The sequence below is a fragment of the Oncorhynchus kisutch genome, linkage group LG9 (assembly GCF_002021735.2).
Source record: "Oncorhynchus kisutch isolate 150728-3 linkage group LG9, Okis_V2, whole genome shotgun sequence".
NCBI lineage: Eukaryota > Metazoa > Chordata > Actinopteri > Salmoniformes > Salmonidae > Oncorhynchus > Oncorhynchus kisutch.
This window is the reverse complement of record NC_034182.2, coordinates 19,090,300-19,108,459: the sequence shown is the minus strand read 5'-3', so window position 1 is coordinate 19,108,459 and position 18,160 is coordinate 19,090,300. Positions and strand designations below refer to the sequence as shown.

Genomic DNA, 18,160 nt, shown 5'->3' with positions numbered 1-18,160 from the left:
CTTAAAGCTAGTGAGGGAGATAAGTGTTTCCAGTTTCAGAGATTTTTGTAGTTCGTTCCAGTCATTGGCAGCAGAGAACTGGAAGGAGAGGCGGCCAAAGAAAGAATTGGTTTTGGGGGTGACTAGAGAGATATACCTGCTGGAGCGTGTGCTACAGGTGGGAGATGCTATGGTGACCAGCGAGCTGAGATAAGGGGGGACTTTACCTAGCAGGGTCTTGTAGATGACATGGAGCCAGTGGGTTTGGCGACGAGTATGAAGCGAGGGCCAGCCAACGAGAGCGTACAGGTCGCAATGGTGGGTAGTATATGGGGCTTTGGTGATAAAACGGATTGCACTGTGATAGACTGCATCCAATTTGTTGAGTAGGGTATTGGAGGCTATTTTGTAAATGACATCGCCAAAGTCGAGGATTGGTAGGATGGTCAGTTTTACAAGGGTATGTTTGGCAGCATGAGTGAAGGATGCTTTGTTGCGAAATAGGAAGCCAATTCTAGATTTAACTTTGGATTGGAGATGTTTGATATGGGTCTGGAAGGAGAGTTTACAGTCTAACCAGACACCTAAGTATTTGTAGTTGTCCACGTATTCTAAGTCAGAGCCGTCCAGAGTAGTGATGTTGGACAGGCGGGTAGGTGCAGGTAGCGATCGGTTGAAGAGCATGCATTTAGTTTTACTTGTATTTAAGAGCAATTGGAGGCCACGGAAGGAGAGTTGTATGGCATTGAAGCTTGCCTGGAGGGTTGTTAACACAGTGTCCAAAGAAGGGCCGGAAGTATACAGAATGGTGTCGTCTGCGTAGAGGTGGATCAGGGACTCACCAGCAGCAAGAGCGACCTCATTGATGTATACAGAGAAGCGAGTCGGTCCAAGAATTGAACCCTGTGGCACCCCCATAGAGACTGCCAGAGGTCCGGACAGCAGACCCTCCGATTTGACACACTGAACTCTATCAGAGAAGTAGTTGGTGAACCAGGTGAGGCAATCATTTGAGAAACCAAGGCTGTCGAGTCTGCCGATGAGGATATGGTGATTGACAGAGTCGAAAGCCTTGGCCAGATCAATGAATACGGCTGCACAGTAATGTTTCTTATCGATGGCGGTTAAGATATCGTTTAGGACCTTGAGCGTGGCTGAGGTGCACCCATGACCAGCTCTGAAACCGGATTGCATAGCAGAGAAGGTATGGTGAGATTCGAAATTGTCGGTAATCTGTTTGTTGACTTGGCTTTCGAAGACCTTAGAAAGGCACGGTAGGATAGATATAGGTCTGTAGCAGTTTGGGTCAAGAGTGTCCCCCCCTTTGAAGAGGGGGATGACCGCAGCTGCTTTCCAATCTTTTGGAATCTCAGACGACACGAAAGAGAGGTTGAACAGGCTAGTAATAGGGGTGGCAACAATTTCGGCAGATAATTTTAGAAAGAAAGGGTCCAGATTGTCTAGCCCGGCTGATTTGTAGGGGTCCAGATTTTGCAGCTCTTTCAGAACATCAGCTGAATGGATTTGGGAGAAGGAGAAATGGGGAAGGCTTGGGCGAGTTGCTGTTGGGGGTGCAGTGCTGTTGTCCGGGGTAGGAGTAGCCAGGTGGAAAGCATGGCCAGCCGTAGAAAAATGCTTATTGAAATTCTCAATTATGGTGGATTTATCAGTGGTGACAGTGTTTCCTATCTTCAGTGCAGTGGGCAGCTGGGAGGAGGTGTTCTTATTCTCCATGGACTTTACAGTGTCCCAGAACTTTTTTGAGTTAGTGTTGCAGGAAGCAAATTTCTGCTTGAAAAAGCTAGCCTTGGCTTTTCTAACTGCCTGTGTATAATGATTTCTAGCTTCCCTGAACAGCTGCATATCACGGGGGCTGTTCGATGCTAATGCAGAACGCCATAGGATGTTTTTGTGTTGGTTAAGGGCAGTCAGGTCTGGGGAGAACCAAGGGCTATATCTGTTCCTGGTTCTAAATTTCTTAAATGGGGCATGTTTATTTAAGATGGTTAGGAAGGCATTTTTTTTAAATATCCAGGCATCCTCTACTGACGGGATGAGATCAATATCCTTCCAGGATACCCCGGCCAGGTCGATTAGAAAGGCCTGCTCGCAGAAGTGTTTCAGGGAGCGTTTTACAGTGATGAGTGGAGGTCGTTTGACCGCTGACCCATTACGGATGCAGGCAATGAGGCAGTGATCGCTGAGATCTTGGTTGAAGACAGCAGAGGTGTATTTAGAGGGGAAGTTGGTTAGGATGATATCTATGAGGGTGCCCGTGTTTAAGGTTTTGGGGAGGTACCTGGTAGGTTCATTGATTATTTGTGTGAGATTGAGGGCATCAAGTTTAGATTGTAGGATGGCTGGGGTGTTAAGCATGTTCCAGTTTAGGTCGCCTAGCAGCACGAACTCTGAAGATAGATGGGGGGCAATCAGTTCACATATGGTGTCCAGAGCACAGCTGGGGGCAGAGGGTGGTCTATAGCAGGCGGCAACGGTGAGAGACTTGTTTTTAGAGAGGTGGATTTTTAAAAGTAGAAGTTCAAATTGTTTGGATAGTAGGACAGAACTCTGCAGGCTATCTTTGCAGTAGATTGCAACACCGCCCCCTTTTGCAGTTCTATCTTGTCTGAAAAGTTTGTCTGTTGTAGTCTGTTGTAGTCTGTTGTAGTTTGGAATTAAAATGTCTGAATTTTTGGTGGTCTTCCTAAGCCAGGATTCAGACACAGCTAGAACATCCGGGTTGGCAGAGTGTGCTAAAGCAGTGAATAGAACAAACTTAGGGAGGAGGCTTCTAATGTTAACATGCATGAAACCAAGGCTATTACGGTTACAGAAGTCGTCAAAAGAGAGCGCCTGGGGAATAGGAGTGGAGCTAGGCACTGCAGGGCCTGGATTCACCTCTACATCGCCAGAGGAACATAGGAGGAGTAGAATAAGGGTACGGCTAAAAGCTATGAGAATTGGTCGTCTAGAACGTCTGGAACATAGAGTAAAAGGAGGTTTCTGGGGGCGATAAAATAGCATCAAGGTATAATGTACAGACAAATGTATGGTAGGATGTGAATACAGTGGAGGTAAACCTAGGTATTGAGTGATGAAGAGAGAGATATTGTCTCTAGAAACATCGTTGAAACCAGGAGATGTCATTGCATGTGTGGGTGGTGGAACTAATAGGTTGGATAAGGTATAGTGAGCAGGACTAGAGGCTCTACAGTGAAATAAGCCAATAAACACTAACCAGAACAGAAATGGACAAGACATATTGACATTAAGGAGAGGCATGCTTAGTCGAGTGATCAAAAGGGTCCGGTGAGTGGAGAGGTTGGTTGGTGATTTAGACAGCTAGCCAGGGCATCGGTAGCAAGCTAGCATAGGATGGAGGTCTGTTGTTAGCCACCTCCTGCGCTCCGTCAGTAGATTAGTGGGGTTCCGTGTGGTAGAGGGGATCAATCCAAATCACACAACAACAACAAAAATAAAAACAATAGATATAGTTATAGAGGCCCAAGAAGAAAACATAATAATAATAATAATAATAATAATAATAAATTTAAAATAAAAAAAATTAAAAAAAATTGTCCGATTGTCTATTCAGATAGCAGCCGGTAAGACAGCTAACGGTTAGCAGGCCGCAGATGGGCGTTCAGGTAACGTCGCGACGGAGGAGCCAGCCGAATAACTCCTTCGGGTAGATAATTTATTTAAAGAAAGCTTGACTGTATTAGTGTCTTAACTTTGAGTAAGTCAAGACGACAGTACATGCCAGAGAAATGGCATAAGGAAGAAACTAAACCACAGCACGTGACTGATAGTGATGAAGATGATGATAATGTTGGTTGTGTGTTTTTTTTTTTTTTTACTCTCGATGTCTATACTTTGAGTAACCTGTTGTTTTGGAAGCTTCTATCATAAAGATAATGATGCTGATCTAGTCTCTGCCAGCACCAATGCCACCTGTTCTCATACAACACCTTTATCTTCATTTTATAGGTGACAGAGAACATAATCTCAAAGCAGACGTTTCAAGGTGAGTCAATCTCTAAAATACTGTACCTGTCTGTATTGACTGTTGTGTGACACTCAGTAACAATGACAACAATTAAAACTCTATCAACCGAATACCTATCCCCTATCATACTCTACCTCCATGACCTATTGTCGGACTAAAAAACAATGACAAATCTATCTATACACACAGTACATGTATACCCCCTATTGTGGTGTTGAATCTGGAACTACATTTTGTCTTTATCGGTCATGACCTCGTGAGTGGTGGTGATGATGGTAATGATGATGTCATGTTTATGCGTCTCTGTCAGAAGCGAGAACGTTACCTCACACCTTCAACACTTCGGGGTCAAAGTTCGCTACCTCTGTGCCCCAGCGGCCGTCAGCCCACCTGACCCTCAGAGACAGCAGCACTCAAGGTGAGAGTGTGTGTGTCTCTCTGTCTGTGCTAGTGTGTACCAGACCTGGGTTCAAATACTATTTAAGGTTTTACATTTGTAATTTAGATATTTGTTGTTTGAAAAGACAACTAGTTTAATATTTTAATATATTTGGAAATGCAATTGGAAAGTATTTGAAAATACTCAGATACACTCAGAAGCATTTACCCAGGTATTTAGAAATAGCATTTGAAATACGTATTTGAAAATGCTTTCAAATATTATGCTATTTATGGGGAATTATTTGAAATTCTACAGAAGGTTGTAGTCTGGTTTGGCCTGCGTTTCTGGTGTTATTACCATCAGCTCTAAAGCAGTGGATGCTGCTGAGGGGAGGACAACTCATAATGTCTGGAATGGATTAAATGGAATGGTCATAATACACATGGTTGATATAGTACCATTCCATTTACTCCATTCCAGCAATTATTATGAGCCGTCCTCCCCTTAGCAGCATCCACTGCTCTTCAGGGCACTAGGGGCATGGTTCCCCTTTCTCTCTCGCTCCTGCTCTCTCGCTCTCTCTCTCTTTGCTAGCCATCCAGGCCAAGGCCTGTCTCTTTGTTAGTCAACAGGGGCGGCAGGTAGCCTAGTGGTTAGAGCATTGGGCCATTAACTGAAAGTATTCTAGACTGAATCCCTGAGCTGACAAGGTAAAAATCTGTCGTTCTGCCCCTGAACAAGGCAGTTCCTAGGCTGTCATTGTAAATAAGAATTTGTTCTTAACTGACTTGCCTAGTTACATAAAGGTTAAATAAAAAAATAAAAAAGTCAGTAGGGAGGAGGAAGAGGGAGTCAACTTTTCTCATAAGGAAATAAGTCACTTTAATTCCTTATGAGTGCCAGAAGTTTATCCTGATCTGGAAGGTCTCCTGTCTTGGCAAAACTCCTGGCTCTTCTTGTAAGGCAATAAGGAAGTCCATTCCAGACCAGCCAAGAAGCCCTGGGTGACATTACAGGAATGTACACATGCATGTACGCACGCATGCAGGCGTGCATGCACACTTACACACACTTCAAAGGGCTATGTGTTTTACCTCATCGCCTAACGCTATGAGTGTGTGTGTGTTTGTGTGTGCATCCATGCAAGCTCGTTTGTGTGGTTTAACTAATAGGAACATTAGGAATCAGTTTGTTCAAATGAAAGACATCTTGCATCCCAAATGGCACCCTATTCAGTGCATTCGGAAAGTATTCAGGGCCCCTTTTCCACATTTTGTTACATTACAGGCTTATTCTAAAATGTATTCAATATTTTCTTTCCCTCATCAATCTACAAACAATACCACATAATGGCAAATCAAAAACACAATCCTATCTCGAAGCTCTTCGGACAATTCCTTCGAAATCATGGCTTGGTTTTTGCTCAACTGTGGGACCTTATATAGACAGGAGTGTGCCTTTCCAACTCATGTCCAATCAATTTAATTACCACAGGTGGGCTCCAATCAAGTTGTAGAAACATCTCAAGGATGATCAATGGAAACAGGATGCATCTGAGCTCCATTTCGAGTCTCAAAGCAAAGGGTCTGAATACTTGTGTTAATAAGACACTTCTGTTTTAAATTTTTAATAAATTTGCAAAAATAAAAACAGTTTTCCCTATTTCATTATTGGCTATTGTGTGCAGATTGATAAGGGGGGGGGGTCAATTGAATCCATTTTATAATAAGGCTGTACCATAATAAAATTTGGGAAAAGTTGAGGGGTCTGGAAAAAAAAACATCCAGTCAGTGGCAGTCGTGTTGGTGAAAACAGCTCATTGATGAGAGAGATCGAAAGAGAATGGCATGAATCATGCAAGCTAACAGGCGGGCCACAAACAGGCAAGTAACGGTGCAGTACAACAGTGGTTTGCAGAACGGCATCTCGGAACGCACAACTCCGTCGGTCCTTGTCACGGGTGGACTATTGCAGCAGACGACCACACCGGGTTCCACTTTTATCCGCTAAAAACAAGAAGAAGCTGTTTCAGTGGGTACACGATCACCAACGCTAGACAATTTAGGAGGCGGTGAATCCCGGTTCCTGTTGTGTCATGCTGATGGCAGAGTCAGGATTTGGCGTAAGCAGCATGAGTTCATGGTCCCATCCTGCCTGGTTTTAATGGTACAGGCTGGTGGCGGCGGTGTAATGGTGCGGGGAATGTTTTCCTGGGACATGTTAGGTCCCTTGATACCAATTGAGTAATGTTTGAACTACACTTTGTAGAATCCATGCCATGAAGAATTCAGGCTGTTCTGGAGGCAAATTAATAAATAGGTGTACCTTTATAAAGGGCCAATAGAACTTAATAGGGAATATTGTGCCATTTGGGACACATGCACACTTATCTGATATAGATTTTCCTGCAGGAATATTACTTGTCTGTTTGGTTACTCCTCCTATACTCACTTATTTTCTGCCTCTCCCTCCCTTTCACCCTCACTTCGTTTCTATCTCTGTGCCCGCTGCTGCCCATTTTTCTCCTTTCCTCGCTCTCTCTCTCTCTCTCTCTCTCTCTCTCTCTCTCTTGCGCACTCTCTCCAACAGGGTCTCCCGTGTATCCCACCCCCCAGCCCGACCTCCACCAATCATGTCGCCACCCAGTCCGCTCGTGGACCAATCAGAGCTTCGGAGCCCACCTTCACAACATGACCTTAGCCGATGGGAGGCTGCGTGTGCCCCAGGATGGGCGTTACTACATGTACTCTCAGGTAAACACATTTGACATTGAAGTATACTGTATAAGGGCGGCAGGTAGCCTAGCGTTTAGAGAATTGGGCTGGTTAAGGTAGCTTGTTTGAATCCCCAAACCGAAAAGGTGACAAATCTGCTGACGTATCTTTGAGCAAGGCACTTAACTCTAATTTCTCCAAGGTTGCCATTGATAATGGCTGACCCTTGCGTTGACCCCACTCTCCAAGGTTGTCCCAAGGAGAGTTGGGATATGCAAAAACACATTTCCAATTCACACGTGTATTAATACACACAGTGGTATTGGTATTTTTCCTATTCTGTTGCCTTTACAACCTGGAATTAAAATAGATTTGGGGGGGGGTTTGTATCATTTGATTTACACAACATGCCTACCACTTTGGTGCCTACCACTTTGAAGATGCAAAATATTTTTTATGTGAACAAACAAGTCAATAAGACACAAAAACTGAAAAACTGCGTGCACAACTATTTATCCCCCCTATTTATGCAGTAATTTTGCTGTAAGTCTCTATAAGCTCGGCACATCTAGCCACTGGGATTTTTGCCCATTCTTTAAGGCAAAACTGCTCCAGCTCCTTCAAGTTGCATGGGTTCCGCTGGTGTACAGCAATCTTTAAGTCATACCACAGATTCTCAATTGGATTGAAGTCTGGGCTTTGACTAGGGCATTCCAAGACAGTTAAATGTTACCCCTAAAACTACTCGAGTGTTGCTTTAGCAGTATGCTAAAGGGTCATTGTCCTGCTGGAAGGTGAACCTCAGTCCCAGTCTCAAATCTCTGGAAGACTGAAACAGGTTTCCCTCAAGAATTTCCCTGTATTTAGCATCATTCATCATTCCTTCAATTCTGACCAGTTTCCTAGTCCCTGCCGACGGAAAAACATCCCCCCCAGAATGATGCTGCCACCACCATGCTTCACTGTGGGGATGGTGTTCTCTGGGTGATAAGAGGTGTTGGGTTTGCGCCAGACATAGCGTTTTCCTTGATGGTCAAATAACTACATTTTAGTCTCATCTGACCAAAGTACCTTCTTCCATATGTTTGCAGAGTCTCCCACATGCCTTTTGGTGAACACCAAATGTGTTTGCTTATTTCTTTCTTTAAACAATGCCTTTTTATGGCCACTCTTCTGTAATGCCCAACTCACGTTGAGTAATATGTATATCTCTCTCCCTACATCCCGCCCTCATCCCTAGGTCTACTTCCGCTACCCGTCGCCCAGTGAAGGGGACCAGCCAACAGCCAGTCACCAGCTGGTCCAGTGTGTCTACAAGAAGACGTCCTACCTGCGGCCCATCCAGCTGTTGAAGGGCGTAGGCACTAAGTGTTGGGCCCCAGAGGCGGAGTACGCCCTCCACTCTGTCTACCAGGGAGGGCTGTTTGAGCTGAGGGCCGGGGATGAGCTCTTCGTCTCTGTCTCTTCCCCCACCATGGTTCATGCAGAGGAGTCATCAAGTTATTTTGGGGTGTTCCGTTTGGATCTGTAAAGATGGATGGAGGAGAGAGAGAGGGGAGACCACTGCCAGAAGAGGGTATGGGGTGGGATGAAAAGGATAGGGTGAGGAACGGAGGCAGCGTGAGGACACTGCCAGAGTTAGGAATTAGGGGGTGAAAGGAGGGATTTAGAGGAGAGGAGGAGGGAAGGGTGAGACCCCAAGGACTAACTCTCCCATTCTTTCCAAAGTGAATTATAAATAGATCTGTAGATTCTACATGTGAAGGAGGGAGTTATGAACCTGAAAACATTGGATGGACACAGAGGATCAAAAGACAGAAGAATGTAATTCATTTATAATTCACATCATATAATGTGGAACTATGGAACAGAATGGTAGCAGAAAAGAAGAAATGTATGTGATAGCCAAGAGTGGTGCAGTATGCTCGCTGTATCTGTGCCATTTATACACACATTACATACTGACTGTAATAGAAAGGAGTTGAGCACAGAACTAGAGTTACATTCTAATCATTCTATTTCTGTGAAGTTGACTGTCTGTTCCAAAGGTTCTAACTGGACATTCGGCGGTTTGGGAAATTAGAACAAATGCTAATATGTTGTATACAAGACCATTTAGAGAAATAAGAAGAGTGGATGACTTTTGCTCGCTGCATTGTTGAGGACTTTTAAACTTTGGATGTAAGACAGTTTGGAAGAGGACTGTTTTGTTGTTGTTTAAACGACATTGGACACTGTTGAACACAGTTATGGATTGAACAAAGGAGAAGAAGAGGAGGATAAGGAAAGGGCAGAGGAATGGAACAGACAGTACAAAGAAAGGACAGAGAGAGCGAAAGAGGGGTATACGGCCCTACCAGTCTCTTAAGTAAACTTGTCTCTTGCTCTCTTTCTTTCTCTCTTATCTCTCTCTCTGGAATCTCTCTCTCTGGAATCTCTCTGGTCTCCACCTGTCTGTCCAGTGTAACCTGTGGAACAGCATACTGACGCCGGGAAACACATACACACACACACACACACACTGTCGGACCTACTTTAAGCCCATGCCAGTCAGCAACAATTGGCAGAAAGTAAACACACTTTAATCTAAACACAAACCATACACAGTACATCATGGCTCCCTGCCCTACAGACACACTTCACTTCTCTCTCTGAGACACACACACACAACGCCTCCCTTTGTCGTCTGGTAATTGTCAGTGCACAAGCGGAGGCTGTGTGTGTGTGTGTGTGTGTCTTCAGTGTTCATTGGCTCCGTGGTTGTCCCGGAGGAAAGGTTAAACAAACATACAGTAGGGTTTGTTTGGGTGCGCGCCTGCCAGCTTTGTATTCTTTGTTTTACAGAGAAACATGCAACACACACAAACACGTTCTCTCTCTCAAAGAGGAACACGAAATACACCCACACACACAGTCAGACACACGAGAGGGACGCCGCGGAACACGAGACACATGCAGAAAAACACACAAACACACAGACACACAAGAGTGACTCCGCAGAACACGCAACACATTCAAATGCATAGATATACACATGATAGGGACTCCGCAGAACACGCAACACATTCAAATACATAGATATACACATGATAGGGACTCCGCAGAACATGCAACCCACACACCCACACTCTCTCTCTTACACATACACACATAACACACAAAACTGGGTGACGATTAACCACCTCTTCCAAGAATCTGTGGTGGGTTGTATCTGTGTTTATAGTGTATGTACAGGTGTAGGATCTTAATTTGATCCAGCTAATGCAGGAACATAATCCTGCAGCAACAGTAAATGTGAATTATTCTAATTATATTGTAATTCTTGGACATTTTTGTGGGGGGTTTTTACAAACTTCAGAAGTCTTTTTAAACCTCAAATACACAACAATTTAGACATTTCCTGCACCCGCAAATTAAGAGCCTCCATCTGTATAGTTCTTATACTGTGTAAACTTGAGGGAGAGGGTGGAGACACTCAGTGAACCATAAATTGTTAGTTTTTTTTCACAAGTGTGACAGCTGTCTTTATTTGTTTGGTTGCTGTTTTAATCCTGTCACTTCCCAAATTTTTTTACTTTGATCAAGTTTGCTCACTGGACCCTCGCTCACACATATAGACACTCCTACTAGTGGCAAAAATATCGTAAGGAGCCCCCAAAAAACACTACACCCCACTAACGGTACCAAGCCATCTGCCAGTTAAGTTAATTCCAATAACTTTCCCAAAATGTTGGAAGATTGCTAGAATTAGAAGGGAATAAGCAGGAAACCCGTGAATCCTAACACACTAGGCCATTTAGCAGACACTAGCTGGCACAGCCACAAAGTCATACAACCTTAAATTAAGACACAAAAGCTCATTTTAGTTTTCATGCATTTTTACAATCTAGCCAATTTTGACTTTGCAGCTGGCCTAAGGGGAAATCGCTCAGTTCTGCCTCCAGGACAAGACTCATGTCAACCTGGTACATTTTCCTATTAGTGACTCCAACGGGTATAAAACCCATTACCCTGGTATTGCTAGCGTCAATGTTTTACCAACTGTGCCACACAGGACCCCAACATGTATTTTTTTGAAAACCTGAGAATTTGGGAAAATAACTAATTTTGCAACCGTAAACAAGACAGAATATGTTATAGATACATTGTTCCCCAGCATGTTCCTCTTTGGGTTGATATATCATTGTTGTTCTGTTTCATACAGTGTAGTACAACACACACACACTCAACTCATATAGGCTTACAGCACACACACACACACACACATTGGAGCTGTACGTTTATTACATATTCAGTCCAGCAAATACAATTTATTTACTTTGTAGCATGTTGGTTATGTGAATTTGCCATTTTTGTGTGTTACAGAACTGTGGTTCCCAAACTTTTTATAGTCCCCGTACCCCTTCAAACATTCAACCTCCAGCTGCATACCCCCTCTAGCACCAGGGTCAGCGCACTCTCAAATGTTGTTTTTTGCCTGCCACACACACACTATGTGATACATTTATTAAACATAAGAATGTGTGTGAGTTTTTGTCACAACCTAGCTCGTGGGAAGTGACAAAGAGCTCTTTTTAGGAACAGGGCACAAATAATCATATAATAATAATCAATAATTTTGCTCTTTACATATAAAACCTTATTTGCTCATTGAAAATTGTGAATAACAACAGGTTAATGAGAAGGGTGTGCTTGAAAGGATGCACATAACTCTGCAATATTGGGTTCTATTGGAGATAATTTTCTACACAGTCTGTGCCTGTATTTAGTTTTCATGCTAGTGAGGGAATCCACTCTCACATAGGTACGTGGTTGCAAAGGGTATCAGTGTCTTAACAGCGCGATATGCCAAGGCAGGATACTCTGAGTGCAGCCCAATCCAGAAATAGGTGGCTTCATTGGCTTCTGATTTAAATTCAATTTTCACAGATTTCGATGAGGCTCTTTTATTCAGATATCGGTAAGTGGACTGGAGGCAGGACATGAAAGGGATAACGAATCCAGTTGTTTCTGTCATCCGTTTTGGGAAAGTACCTGCATAATTGCACACCCAATTCACTCAGGTGCTTCGCTGTATCACATTTGACATTGTCCATAAGCTTGTGTTCACACAAAAAAATCATACAATGATGGAAAGTCCTGTGTGTTGTCCGTGATAAAGACAGAGAAGAGCTCCAACTTCTTAATCATAGCCTCAATTTTTGTCCTGCACATTGAATATAGTTGCGGAGAGTCCCTGTGATCCTAGATTCAGATCATTCAGGTGAGAAGAAACATCACCCAGATAGGCCAGTCGTGTGAGAAACTCGTCATCATGCGGTCAGACAAGTGAAAAGTATGGTCAGTTAGGAAAACTTTAAGCTCATCTCTCAATACTTTGCCCCTTGATAACCAGCGCACTTCTGTATGTTGTAAAAGCGTTACATGGTCGCTGCCCATATCATTGCATAGTGCAGAAAATACATGAGAGCTTAGGGGCCTTGCTTTAACAAAGTTAACCATTTTCACTGTAGTGTCCAAAACGATTTTTAGCTGTTATGCATTCCCTTGGCAACAAGAGCCTCTTAGTGGATGCTGCAGTTTACCCATGTGGTGTCGGGGGCAACTGCTTGCACGCGCGTTACCACTCCACTATGTCTCCCTGTCATGGTTTTTGCACCATCAGTACAGATGCCAACATGAGCAGCAGCTACATTCCACCGTTAGTGGAATTCCCGCGAGAGAGTTAATGTAATTGGATGTTAATTATTTGATTAAGCTACCTGTATTTGACATTGTTGTTTTCGCTGAACACTAGGTGGTAAAATTTAATTTTTGGCTTTGAAACGAGGCTACTCATGCGAGGGAAAAAAACTCACCAAAATGTATAGCCCCCGTTTGAAAATCTAAATGGACTGTTTGAAAATGTGAAGAAGAAAGAAATGGGGTCAAGGGGTAATCGTTCCCAGTTTGGGAATACCCGTTATAGAAGATTTGCACCTTGGGTCCTGTGTGTGTTTTTATATGTAAATATGGCTTTGAAAGCCTGAATTGACACACTATAATCATAAATGTAATCACTGCCAGATACTATGTTGGTTACTTTCAAAGTCTCTCCCTGTCCTCGAAAAAGATACTGCGTGCATTGTAACAGTTCAGTTGTAAAATTAGAGGTTGTTTTTTTTTGTTCATGGGAATATGGTTCGGTGAACTCTACGTGTGCATGCGTGTACGCATGGGTGTTGAGAGAGAGGTGTAGCAGCTGCACGTGTAAGGGACGGGTGTGAAATGTGATAAAGACAGATCTTATTCTACATAGCTATACTTCTCTCTCTCTCTCTCTCTCTCTCTGGTCTGTGTGTATAAGAGAAACAGAGAGAGGAGAAAACCGTTATAAAACCAAAGGGCACATTCTTTTTTTAAGTAGTTTTTACATGCTTTAACCACACGTTCTCTCCTAGGCTGTGTCCCAAATCGCACTCTATTCACAACTTCTGACCAGCCCACTATTGGCCCTGATCAAAAGAAGTGCACTGAATAGAAAATGGTGTGCCATTTGGGAAACTATCCTTTCCTATTCTCCTTTTACAAATGTTTTTCTGTTTTATCTCGTTTGATAATGATAGGCCACTTATGGAACGTATGTACATGTATACATTGTATTCTGATGTTCCTTTGACTAGGATGTTAAATGTGTGTTAAATAAAGTGCTGAATAATGGTAATACTGTAATGGATTGGATTACTTATTACCAGATTGGTATACTACAAAACCGAATCAATTAGTTGAGACTAGATTCTATCAGATCCACGCTTGCTCACAGCCGCATAGTGGTTGTTTTGGTGGTGTCGGAGGTGGAACTCTGTTAGAGGTGTCAAATCCACAAGCAGCTCCTTGTTTTACCTTATCGGTAGCGATTGGATGCAATGACACACTTTCGATCGCCGTTTTGAACTTCTAACGCAGTAGCAGTCATATGGAAGGGAGTGGTTTGTGACACACACGAGCAGCCGCTCACCTATTTGTCAGCTTCTACCCCCAAGCCATAAGACTGCTAAAGACACTGAACAAAAATCGAAACGGAAAACATGCAACAATTTCAAAGATTTTACAGTTCATATAAGGAGAAGTCAAGTACATGATCTTAGGGGTCTTAGGCGCATTGGCAAACACAAAGGAAGTAATTAAATGCATGTACCCCTAATTGCACCCAATACATCTGTTTATCCTACAGCTAATTGTAATCATGAGCCTATAAACCAGAGTTACACTGTTAGCGGTGTGCACAAGTAGGAAGACCACTGTATGCAGCTCACCCTGCACTATCAGCTCCAATGGTGTAAATAACATGAGTAGGTCTACCTCTGATAAGCTTCCCAGTAAAGCATTAAAAACAATCAAGCAACCCAGAAAAGTGCTAAAAATAGCCCATATTAACATATGTAGCCTAAGAAACAAGGTCCATGAAGTCAATAACTTGCCTGTTACAGATGACATTCATATCTCTGAAACTCACTCAGATAATACCTTTGATCATACAGTGGTAGCAATACATGGTTATAACATCTACCAAAAGACAGAAATGCCAACGGAGGCGGTGTTGCGGTCTATATTCAGAACCACATTCCTGTTAAGCTTAGGGACGATCTAATGTTAAATAGTGTTGATGTAATATGGCTACAGGTTCATCTGCCTCACCTAAAGCCCATTCTTGTGGGAAGCTACTATAGACCAAGTGCTAATGTGTGAAATGCTTGATAATGCATGTGATATCAACAGAGAAGTATATTCTCTGGCTGATTTAAATATTAACTGGCTATCATTAAGCTGCCTACTCAAAAAAAACAAAAAAAAAACATGTAACCAGTGCCTGCAACCTGGATCAGGATGTCAGTCAACCTACCAGGGTAGTTACAATCAGCACAGGAATTAAATCATCAACATGTATTGATCACATCTTTACTAATGCTGCAGAAATGTGCATTAAAGCAGTATCCAAATCCATAAGATGTAGTGATCACGATATAATAGCATATCTAGGAAAACCAAAGATCCAAAGACTGGGCCTAATATAGTGTATAAGAGGTTATACAATAAGTTTTGTAGTGATTCATATGTTGATGTAAAGAATATTTTGCTGGTCTGTAGTGTGTGATGAGGAGCAACGCATTTATGAAACTACTTATTCCAGTTACTAATAAGCACACACCCATTATGAAAATTACAGTAAAAAGTGTTAAATCCCCTTGGTTTGATGAGGAATTGAAAAATGGTATGGTTGAGAGGGATGAGGCAAAAGGTATGGCAATTAAGTCTGGCAGACCATCTGATTGGCAAACATACTGCAAATTAAGAAATCATGTGACTAAACTAAATAAAAAATAAACTATACTATGAAAAAAAGATCAATTATATAAATAATGATAGTAAAAAGCTGGGGCACCTTAAATGGAATTTTGGGGTAAAAATAAATCCAACTTGGCTCCATTCACTGAATCAGGTGGCTCATTAATCACAAAGCCCACTGATATTGGCAACTACTTTAATTACTTTTTTATTGGCAAGATAAGCAAACTTAGGGATGACATGTCAGCAACAAACACTGACACTATATACAAGTATATCACACCAAATTATGAAAGACAAGAATTGTACTTTTGAATTCCGTAAAGTCAGTGTTGAAGAGGTTAAACAAGTATTATTGTCTATCAACAATGACAAGCCACTGGGGTCTGACAATCTGGATGGAAAATTACTGAGGATAATAGCAAATGATATTGCCACTCCTATTTTCCACATCTTCAATTTAAGCCTACTAGAGAGTGTGTGCCCTCAGGCCTGGAGGGAAGCTAAAGTCATTCTGCTTACCCAAGAATAGTAAAGCCCCCTTTACTGGCTCAAATAGCTGACCAATCAGCCTCTTACCAACCCTTAGTAAACTTCTGGAAATTGTGTTTGACCAGATACAATGCTATTTCACAGTAAACAAATTGACAACAGAATTGTTGAGAGTTACAGTTAGTTTCAGAGTGGGTGGCAAGGAATAAGTTAGCCCTATATATTTCTAAAACTAAAAGCATTGTATTTGGAACAAAACACTAACTAAACCCTAAACATCAATTAAATCTTGTAATAAATGTGGAAATTATTTGACTAAACTGCTTGGAGTAACCCTAGATTGTAAACTGTCATGGTAAAAACATATTGATGCAGTAGTATCTAAGATGGGGAGAAGTCTGTCTATAATAAAGCAATGCTTAACAACACTATCAACAAGACAGGTCCTACAGGCCCTAGTTTTGTCGCACCTTGACTTCTGTTCAGTCGTGTGGTCAGGTGCCACAAAAAATGACTTATGAAAATTGCAATTGGCTCAGAACAGGGCTGGCCCTTGGATGTACACAGAGAGCTAATATTAATAATATGCATGTCAATCTCTCCTGGCTCAAATTGGAAGAGAGATTGACTTCATCACTACTTTTATTTATGAGAGGTATTGACATATTGAATGCACCGAGCTGACTGTCTAATCTACTGGCATGCAGCTCGGACACCCATGCATACCCCACAAGACATGCCACAAGAGGTCTCTTCACAATCCCCAAGTCCAGAACAGTCTATGGGAGGCACACAGTACTACATAGAGCCATGACTACATGGAACTCTATTCCACATCAAGTAACGAAATCAACTCAAAATCAAATCAAAATGTATTTATATAGCCCTTCGTACATCAGCTGATATCTCAAAGTGCTGTACAGAAACCCAGTCTAAAACCCCAAACAGCAAGCAATGCAGGTGTAGAAGCACGGTGGCTAGGAAAAACTCCCTAGAAAGGCCAAAACCTAGGAAGAATCCTAGAGAGGAACCAGGCTATGTGGGCTGGCCAGTCCTCTTCTGGCTGTGCAGGGTGGAGATTATAACAGAACATGGCCAAGATGTTCAAATGTTCATAAATGACCAGCATGGTCAAATAATAATAATCACAGACATAACAGTTGAAACTGGAGCAGCAGCAGCACGGCCAGGTGGACTAGGGACAGCAAGGAGTCATCATGCCAGGTAGTCCTGAGGCATGGTCCTAGGGCTCAGGTCCTCCGAGAGAGAGAAAGAAAGAAAGAGAGAAAGAGAGAAGTAGAGAGAGCACACTTAAATTCACACAGGACACCAGATAGGACAGGAGAGGTACTCCAGATATAACAAACTGACCCTAGCCCCCCGACACAAACTACTGCAGCATAAATACTGGAGGCTGAGACAAGAGGGGTCAGGAGACACTGTGGCCCCATCCGATGATACCCCCGGACAGGGCCAAACAGGAAGGATATAACCCCACCCACTTTGCCAAAGCACAGCCCCCACACCACTAGAGGGATATCTTCAACCACCAACTTACCATCCTGAGACAAGGCCGAGTATAGTCCACAAAGATCTCCGCCACGGCACAACCCAAGGGGGGGGGCGCCAACCCAGACAGGAAGACCACATCAGTGACTCAATCCACTCAAGTGATGCACCCCTCCTAGGGACGGCATGAAAGAGCACCAGTAAGCCAGTGACTCAGCCCCTGTAATAGGCTTAGAGGCAGAGAATCCCAGTGGAAAGAGGGGAACCGGCCAGGCAGAGACAGCAAGGGCCTTTCCGTTCACCTTCACACTCCTGGGCCAGACTACACTCAATCAGATGACCCACTGAAGAGATGAGTCTTCAGTAAAGACTTAAAGGTTGAGACCGAGTTTGCGTCTCTGACATGGGTAGGCAGACCATTCCATAAAAATGGAACTCTATAGGAGAAAGTCCTGCCTCCAGCTGTTTGCTTAGAAATTCTGGGGACACTTAGGAGGCCTCTGGTTCACCAATCAGAACCTTGATAGGCTCAGCAACAGTAGCAAGGAGTAATGTGTAATGAACGTTTTTGGGGGGGAGAGCGCTTCTTTGGGACCATCAGGCGACGTCTTAAAAACGTCTTTAGGGAGGTCCCCGGAGCAAGCCGGGAACTAGACCGAAACCTCCAGGGGACCATGACAGAATGTCCTATGTTTAAAAACTTCTTTGGACACAGGAATTTTCTTGCAACATTCCAATGAAACTTGTCTC

The 18,160-nt window shown here is 43.0% G+C and overlaps 1 protein-coding gene across 1 annotated transcript in view; it reads left to right on the top strand.

The window, feature by feature from the left end:
* tnfsf10l (TNF superfamily member 10, like) overlaps positions 1 to 13,795 on the top strand; it is a 79,008-nt gene extending 65,213 nt beyond the window's left edge. Inside the window, exons 3-6 of the mRNA XM_020468335.2 lie at positions 3,970 to 4,006; positions 4,299 to 4,406; positions 6,960 to 7,123; positions 8,325 to 13,795. Coding sequence (XP_020323924.1) covers positions 3,970 to 4,006; positions 4,299 to 4,406; positions 6,960 to 7,123; positions 8,325 to 8,615 — 600 coding nt within the window. The 3' untranslated portion in view covers positions 8,616 to 13,795. The remainder of the gene's footprint in view (positions 1 to 3,969; positions 4,007 to 4,298; positions 4,407 to 6,959; positions 7,124 to 8,324) is intronic.
* Positions 13,796 to 18,160: the final 4,365 nt, after the last annotated feature.